The 9,440-nt window shown below is 37.5% G+C and overlaps 1 protein-coding gene across 2 annotated transcripts; it reads left to right on the top strand.

Moving 5' to 3' along the window:
• Nucleotides 1–1,846: 1,846 nt before the first annotated feature.
• Nucleotides 1,847–7,007, top strand: LOC125041965 (legumain-like). 2 transcript variants are annotated; one of them, XM_047637404.1, is made up of 10 exons: nucleotides 1,847–1,960; nucleotides 3,526–3,675; nucleotides 3,868–3,965; nucleotides 4,078–4,384; nucleotides 4,612–4,681; nucleotides 5,030–5,148; nucleotides 5,765–5,950; nucleotides 6,141–6,257; nucleotides 6,520–6,687; nucleotides 6,789–7,007. In XM_047637404.1, the coding sequence occupies exons 2-10, from the start codon at nucleotides 3,538–3,540 to the stop codon at nucleotides 6,912–6,914; spliced, it is 1,329 nt and encodes a 442-aa protein (XP_047493360.1). In that variant the 5' UTR covers nucleotides 1,847–1,960; nucleotides 3,526–3,537; the 3' UTR covers nucleotides 6,915–7,007. The 2 variants fall into 2 exon arrangements, with proteins under 2 accessions (XP_047493360.1, XP_047493361.1); XM_047637405.1 differs by lacking the exon at nucleotides 1,847–1,960 and having other exon boundaries at nucleotides 3,290–3,675.
• Nucleotides 7,008–9,440: the final 2,433 nt, after the last annotated feature.

The following is a 9,440-nucleotide window of genomic DNA, read 5'->3' as shown; positions in this document are numbered from 1 at the left end:
TTTCAAATATATTTAATAACCTAGTAACCATGAGCCACAGTGTTAGCAGCGGTGGGATAAATGTTGGGCCACTCATTAGCCAATATTATGTTTTTTTACGATGATTGCAATAAAGCCAAGATATAAGCATCATCCGTAAAATCAAGCTGTACATATCTGCATTAATTAGTCATTTAATTAGTTCACGAAAAAACAAAAATAAATTAAGTCTTTATTTTCGTTCCTGTCGTTGTTGTGTTGTTGCTTTTTCATTTTCTCTTCAGATTTTAATCTATAATACTATTTCAAATAAGTTCTTTGCAATTAATTATTTAGTATTCTTATATTATCCAAAATAATTCAATCATATAAGTTTTTAATGGTTAGTGAATTTAAAAAATGAATATATTTGTATTTACTGCTGACTTACATACTTACTTCACTGTTCGAAACCAACATATATTTTGTATTTACATTGGTCTTAAGATATTTATTAATACCTTGTTTATCATATGTTTGATGAAGTCTCTAGAGTCATGTAGAGTACATCATATAATAATAAATATGTGTTTACAGTTGCTTTCTTAAATTGTAGGTTTATTTATAACTAAGATTAAAAAGTACAATTTTCTTCTGCTTGGGGGAGTGTTTACTGACAATTTATGGTTAAATAACAGGTTTATCATTATTTCTCTGCCTACAATTTTACTGAATTGTCACGTGGTATTATCGATGAAGAAATATGTATATTCGGATTGAGAGTTTTATCATGCAGTAGTATAATTGATTTAGGTATTTTCTGTTCACACGGGTACTATAAGGAGTTACTCATTCCTTTGTCTGTCTGTCTGTCTGTCTGTCTGTCTGTCTGTCTGTCTGTGTAAATATATATATATATATATATATATATTAAACATTCTGGTGTGCGTGCATACACCCCCCTCCACACACACACGCATATGTGTATATATACTCAAATATGTATAAACATATAAATACAAATATGTACATGTATGCGTATATGTATATATATATATATATATATATATATATATATATATATATATATATATATACATATAAGTGTGTGTGTGTGTGTGTGTACGTATATATATATATATATATATATATATATATATATATATATATATACATACATATATATGTACAAATATATAAATATATATGTATGTATTATTTATATGTATATATTAATACATATATGTGTATTTATAAATACATATATATATGCAAATATATTTATATATAAATGCATATATATATATATACAAACATACATATTTGCATACATACATATATATATTTATATATATAAGTACATATATATGCACATATGTATATGTATATATATGTGTGTGTGTATGTAATTTGTATATGTTGTAATTATCTATAAGTATATATATACTTATATGTATAAAGATATATGTATATATCTATCTATCTAAATATATATAAATATATATATATACATATATATATGCATATATATATATATATATATATATATATATATATATATATATTTATATATATAAATATATTTGTGTGTGTGTGTGTATGTGTATGTATATGTATATATATAATATGTATGTATCTAATGTGTATATCTACATATATATACTTATACATATGTATGCGTGTTTGTGTGTGCGTGCGTGTGTACATATATGTGTATGTGTATATATATTATATATGTGTATACATATATATATACACATATATATATACATATATATATGCACATATATACAGTACATATATGCATACCAAAAAGTGCCAAGTGTTCCCTATCTGTGGGACGCGACGCTGCGGTGCGTGTGAACTGTCGCCTGGGAAACCAGCCGGAACGAAATAGACACGAGAGATAATTCCGGTTATGTATGGGAATCTGATATCTTTATAGCGCCCCTACCCGTTCTCGTCCATTAGTTGTGATCAAGATTTCGTGAGGAATTTACAGGTTAGCTAGTGTCACAGATATTTTAGTTTCTTTTTTATGTCATGGAATACTGCAAAAGACGACAATGCAGAATGTCAATTATTGGCATTTATGATAATGTTGCTATAATTGATTCAGTGACAATGGAGCTATTAATATAATTTTAAACCAGCAAATAATTCATTGTCTATTTGCTTGTATGTTGATGGCTCATCATGGATGGCACTGTACTAGTAGCAATGATAATAATGATGATAATGATAACAATAATAGTAATGATGATAATGATAACAATAATAATAATGATGATAATAACATTGGTGATGATAACAATGATAATGGGGATGATAATAACAATAATAATGACGATAAGGATAGTAATTATCACCATAATTATAATAATAATAATAGTAATGATGATGATACTAGTAGTAATCGTACTACTACTAATAATAATGATAATAATAATAACAATAGTAATAATATTCATAATCTTCGTCGTTATCATGACAATAATGATAATAAAAATTATGATAATGATAATAATAACAATTATTATTATTGTTATTATTATTATTGTTATTATTATTATTGATATTATTATTATCATAGTAATAATGATAATGATGATAATAATAATAATAATAATAATAATAATAGTAATGATAATAATAATCATAATGATACTACTACTGTTACTACTAATAATGATAATGATAATAATGATAATAACAACAGTAGATATGAGGATATCAAAAATAATGATAATAATGATGATAATAGTATTAATAATGATAACCAAAACGATAATGATAATGAAAATGAGAATGATAATAGTAATGTTGATAATGATAAGAATGATGATAATAATAAGAATGATGATAACAATGACGAGGATGATGATGACTCCCACACTTCTGATTCCTTTAAATCCCAGTGAGTCACTCTAAGAAGAAAAACTAAAAAGTCCCTTCCCCCGCTTCCCCCAACCTCACCCCCCTCCCGCCATCACTCATCCACACCCCTGCCTATACCCCCAGCACCTACGCCCATTTGTGCCGTGTCGAGGGAAGGCCGCTTGGCAGCTGTCCCTCCTCGTTCTATCCTCATGTCTCTAAATCTGCGCCTGCTCTGAGGCCGAATCGCACATATTAGTCTTTATGGACTGATGTGAGAGTGGCGAAAGTCCTTCATAATGCCCGTAGGAAATGAGCCCTCTGGATGCGATTTATAGCACCGCTGCTGGTCGCCGACCTCATTAGATCCCAGGACATCAAACGTGCCATGATTTGTTTACCTTTTGGTTCCATCTGTGACACACTCCACTCTGGCCTCGTCATAACTATTTGTTTGACTTACTTTTAACATTTATTATGGGTTTAGAGAAAGATACTGATTTCAGTTCAAGTTCCGATCAAATAATTTACGCCAACTGTTTTGCCGCGTTTGTACAACCTCATTTGTTTGTAAAAACGCTTTAAAAACGAACGATGAAATCTATTGCCGTTTATTCACAGGAAAACAATCGGAAATTCTGACTTTTGCCGGGATCTGAAGATCACCCTCAAGAAACTTTACCGTTGCAGTGAACCACACAGATGAGGTGGGTGGCAGTCCTGGCAGTGGCGAGTGCGGTGGCCCTCTGCGGGTCCCACGTGCTAAATACCGATGGTCAAGGGGAGCTGTGGGCGGTGCTGGTGGCCGGCTCCGCAACGTGGATGAATTACCGCCACCAAGTAGGTCTCCGAAGCTTATTAGTTGACCTGCAGATGAGAATATATCTATCCCTCCATCTAGCGAAGTAGGGTTTTAGGTAGGAAAATCAACTGATTGGTATATGAATTACTGGTTGTTAAGCTATGCTCATTCCCATACCTCATTGGAAAGACTTAATTACTGACGAGTAACGAAGTGACCCTTGCCCTCAGGCGGACGTGTGTCACGCCTATCAGATCCTCCACCAGCACGGCGTCCCGGACGACCACATCATCGTCATGATGGAGGACGACATCGCCAACAGCAGGGCGTAAGTTGCAGTCATTCACTAGATTTAATAATGTTGAGGCTGTTACCTTTCTTGCCTTAGAAAGAGTGGAAGATTCGTAATAATAGCTCGGACGTCTCACACAAACTCTCAGGAACCCGAAGCCCGGCGTGGTCATCAACCGGCCCGACGGACCCAACGTGTACGAGGGCGTCCCCAAGGACTACACCGGCATGGATGTCACTCCTGAAAACTTCCTGAAGGTCCTTAGCGGCGACGCTGCAGGACTCCAGGGCGTCGGGTCCGGGAAGGTCCTCAAGAGCGGCCCCAACGACCGCGTGTTCGTCAACCTGGTAGACCACGGGGCGCCCGGCATCTTCGGGTTCCCGCGCAGCTTCCTCCACGCTCGAAACTTCTCCGACGCCATCCTGGCCATGCATCGCAACAAGCAGTACAAGGAGGTCGGTAGAGGGCCGTCGCGATCGCTTAATATTCGTTGATATTTATGTTAACGGAATTGTCTTATAGATCCTGCGTTACTATTTTTTTCAAACATCTTTTGTTTTACTTTTATGCAAAAATAATCGAGCTTCTGAATTTCCTGTTTCTCTGTAAATGAAAACACAAATGCAGTTAATTTTTCACTTCTTCCGATACACTTTTAAGGAATCTTAATGATCTTTTCAAGATGGTGATTTATCTCGAGTCATGTGAGTCTGGTTCGATGTTCCAAAATCTTCTTCCTGATGACATTGACGGTAAGAACGCAAACGCATGTCTTTAGTTTTCTCATAAATGTCACTCTCTCTGCAATCTATTAGAAAATTCCTTACCTAATAAAAAAAAAAAAAATTCACCTTCGTCCATGTTTTTCGCTTTCAAGTTGCTATATGATTTCCGTACTAAAGTTAAATATTTTCGTTTCAAACAGAATAGCTTTAAACTGGTGTTATCTATGTAAAAGCTGTAACGAATATTCATAACATTTCCCCGGGTACACGTCTCACCGACGTATATTTGCCAAACTAATTTTAGCATCTAAAAAAAGTGGAAATACCCATAGCACCACATCTTTCTTACCCTACTCTCCTCCTCCTTCGACCAAGTGTATGCTCTGTCGGCTGCCAACGCAACGCAACCGTCCTACGCCTGCTACATGGACGAGCACCTCCACACCTTCCTCGGAGACGTGTTCAGCATCAAGTGGATGGAGGACACGGACAGGGTGAGGGATATCAGCAGACCCCATTAAACTGAGTCGCTGTTTGTCTATATATTATTTATATGCAGGGTGTGGTTAGTAGATTATGAGATTAATATTAGATTATTTAATTTAATTTCCGCTATGATATATCCATCACCCTTCTGCATCCGACCTGGAATCTGCTCTTCCTCTGATAAAGAAGTCCGGAAGGTCTTCTTGTTTTGATCGTCTCAAACGCTCAGCTATTTCCTTCATTTCTGAAACACTCGAATCGTAGTTCGCTGAAGCAGAGGTTTGGTTTTAGGGAAAAGAAAAAGGTCTCTTGCTGCCAGATCGGGTCAATAGGGAGGGCAATGAAGCACTTCGATGTATGTCATGGACAAAAGCTGCTACAGTGACAGTGCAGATGTGGTGCCGTAATGACCTAATGAAAGATGTGTTTATAAATACCATAAATGCTGACTGTATATTTTCCACGCAGGCCGGATATAGTCATTCCTGTACAATTCGCGCAATCTGAAATTAACATATAAATAGTTAAATAAATACATATCTTTTAAAAGGATCAAGGGAAGTATCCTCAACTAGTCATACGACTTCGACCTAAACCAAAAACCAAACCCTTCCGTCGCCGCAGGAGGATATCACGAAGGAGAGTCTGGAGAAGCAGTTCCATCTGGTGAAGAAAGAAGTCAACGTCTCCCACGTGATGCAGTGGGGGGACAAGACGATGGCCCAGGAAATGGCGTCCAACTTCCTCGGCAGCAAAGAGGCGGAGCTGAGCGACTTCGGTCCTTTCCCGACCTTCAATGATCCTTGTTTGGTGGGTGCAAAATGCGTTTATTATATCTGATATTGAAAACAGAACATTCGGCGTTAGTAACTGGTGTTATGTAAGAAGTACATTCAAACTTTCTGTATTTTTTAAAGCTAAATGTGAATATTTGTGGGTTATGTATATTAACATGTGTTCATAAAGTAAGGAATCCTCTCGTAATTCTGTTTGAACCCAGAAAACGTCGATCGACAGCACCAACGTATCTGTCGCCATCATCCAGGGGCGCATGGACGCCGCCCAGAACGAGACGGAAGCCAGTTATTGGGCCCAACAAATGGTCCAGCTCCATCAGGTCGTGGATTACACTTTTCGTATGCCTTTATTAGTCGTATGCCCCCAATTCTTATGAGCATAAACCATTTTTTTAAATCTTTATTTATGATTCTCAGATGCTCAGGTTTCCTATAGTATGTTTAGACTTCCACCCTGTTTTTTTTTTTTTTTTTTTTTTTTTTGTGTGTGTGTGTGCGTGTGTGTATCTCGCTTTTAGATCTGAACTCAAATATCCTTTTCAGCGTTTGAAAAAAAATGATAATAATCTTACAATTTCGCAGAACCGCACGTGGGTGACTGAGACCATGCACCGGGTGGCGCTGAGTGTGACGGGAAGCGAGGACGCGGCGACCCGAATGATGAGCGATCGACATCACACCGTCACTCGCTGGCTGTGTTACGAGGAATCCGTCGAGGCTTTCCACCGGCATTGCTTCAACCTGGGGGAGGTGGGTGGGGGTGGAGGTGTGTCTGGGATCTCTGTGCTATTTCCCCTTATTCAGATACGGAGAAATAACACGGGCATGATACCTCGTTGTTTCCTTTCCAGAATCCTTATGCGCTGCGCGTCCTTCAGCCGGTGATGAACCTGTGCGAACACGGGTACACGGGCGCCGAGTTCGCCAGCGCCGCTCGGGCAGTCTGCACTCACGCCTCCGTCTCTGGCATCGTCTGAACATGTCAGGCACAGCTTGACAGAGAACACTGAACGACTGCAGTGAAGGGCTTGGTGAATGTAAAATAGAACTATTAAAGCATTTCTATAAGATTCGTTGTTTCGCAACTGAAACGAAATATAGTTTAGTATCAAAATACCAGGAACCACCCAGTACGATGATTTTGCAATATCATGATCACGCGTGTGTGTGTGTGTGTGTGTGTGTGTGTGTGTGTGTGTGTGTGTGTGTGTGTGTGTGTGTGTGTGTGTGTGTGTGTGTGTGAGTGTGAGTGTGACCCTCAGGGCATTATTCATGTACACATTCTCCTCCTGTTTGGTCTTATGGTAGGTTGTCAACAATGCCACAAGTCAAGAAAATGTAAACGGCCTCTTCCCGCGCAACCGTTTGTTTGAGTCCGAAATAGTGTGCATTAGATGCTTTACTGAATCAGTTTCTTCTCTGCAACCAGTCAGAAGGAACGAATTTAAATGACACACAGCAATTAAAACCTCTGCATTTTGGTAATGATGGAATTTGTAGGTGACCGTCCTCAGAGTTATAAAGTATGGTGATTGTAACCTTTTTTCTGGGTAAATGACTTTAGTACCCAGTGTTAGCGAAACCTCGTGATAATTTCTCGATAATAAACGCCTATTAAACCGGTATTCACTATATCATAGAAGATATATTGTGATAGCAGAAGATAATAAACTTGGTTTATCATCAACAAGGCTGTGTTCAAAGATAGATAGTTCATATATTCATACTCGTAAAGTATTTTTAAAAAATGATACTGCTTAGTTGCATATTTCGTCTAAATTCATCTTTCATTAAAATTCGCTATGGCAAAGACACCGTCATTCAAGCAGTAGTTTTAAGTACTTTCAACTTCCCTTTAATTACACACTGAGAGGTAACTTAGTGCCCAACGCTCCACTCACAGGCTTCGCCACCAATCCCATTTATTCGCCGATATTCAGATTAAGCCTGGTAATAAGCTTCTGCATTATCTTTATCAAGAACATTTTAAGAACATAAAAAGAATGCAACTGTCCTAATATTTGCAAATACCTAAAACTTACTTGACAATGGACGCTTCCTTTTATAATAACCGATTTACCGTCTTGCATGCAGGATTGTGCTTAAATTTCTTTATTCTTTCTAACGCGCCATTTTCATTACTGATTTTTGTACCAAAAATACAACATTCTCTGATTATAGAGAAATGTATTCGTCATTCGCTACATTTAATAGTAAAATGAAACAGGGGAATTAGGTACAATACACTCATATCTGGATAACACATCGTTCCAGCCCAAAGTTATAACAACTGGAAAAATACGTTGATTTCGCAGCCCTCTGAACACGTCATCGACTGTCCTTTGTTTCCCGGATAGCAGACGAATTTCCGTAGAATCACAGTCCTGCTTGCATGATGATCACGACACGGACAATAAATATGAGTGCCATTTCATATTTTTAGGAGTGACCTGGGCCATGTCTTGGAAGCCCCCCCCCCCCCCCCCACCTCGGATCTGTTTCGTGAACACAGGAAACCTATGTGGTTTCGGAGACATTTTTAGATTTGCCGAATTTTAGACCATTACTCAACCATGAATTTCGCTGAATGTCCCAAACTTAATCCTGCCTCTCCTGGATCAAAAAAGTTAAAATAATAATTTAACAAAAAACAGTTTTATAGCGAAGTGATACTTTGTTGAACGTGGGCCAGTTTGACCAGCGATATTCAATTTGTTATTATTATCTGATATGTAACAACTCCAAGGAAATATATGCAAAATGTTAATGCTTATGGACAACCCTTTGGAAGGAAAGGTCATCACTTTACTATTTCAGTATGTCATTGTCAATTGCCTCTTGTGTGATATATTTATCGCAAAATATTTCTAGCTCCTCTCTTCAAGACTTTCAGTCAAAAATGTTCAGCTGAATGTAGTGCTGTGACAAGGATTTAATCATATATATGTGTGTGTGTGTATATATATATATATATATGTGTGTGTGTGTGTGTGTGTGTGTGTGTGTGTGTGTGTGTGTGTGTGTTTTGTGTGTGTGTGTATGTGTTTATGTATATGTGTGTGTGTGTGTATATATATATATATCTATTTGTTCATATATATATCCATATATATATATATATATATATGTACACACACATATGTATGTATATATGTATATATATAGTAGACTATGGATGGACGGAACTACTCACCTCACGTACGTCCATGAGTGTGAAAGTAGGTTAATGACGTAATCACTGACGTAATCAATAACCGGAATCATTAACGATGGCTAGCATGCACCCCTTACGGTCGTACATGGCGCATCATAACAGAAAGAAGGCATAATTAAAATGATTATCATAATCAATGATTGGAACTGGAAATCATTACTAATGGTGTCCTACAGATAAGCCTTCCCCCCCCCTCCCCTCCCCTCCTCTTTAAAACAATATACCACAGATGACTCCACCCCCCCCCTCCTACCCCACCCCATCAGCACCCCCTCTCCCATACCCTCCC

This window comes from Penaeus chinensis, chromosome 31 (assembly GCF_019202785.1).
Source record: "Penaeus chinensis breed Huanghai No. 1 chromosome 31, ASM1920278v2, whole genome shotgun sequence".
Lineage (NCBI taxonomy): Eukaryota > Metazoa > Arthropoda > Malacostraca > Decapoda > Penaeidae > Penaeus > Penaeus chinensis.
This window is presented reverse-complemented; position numbering and strand designations above follow the sequence as displayed.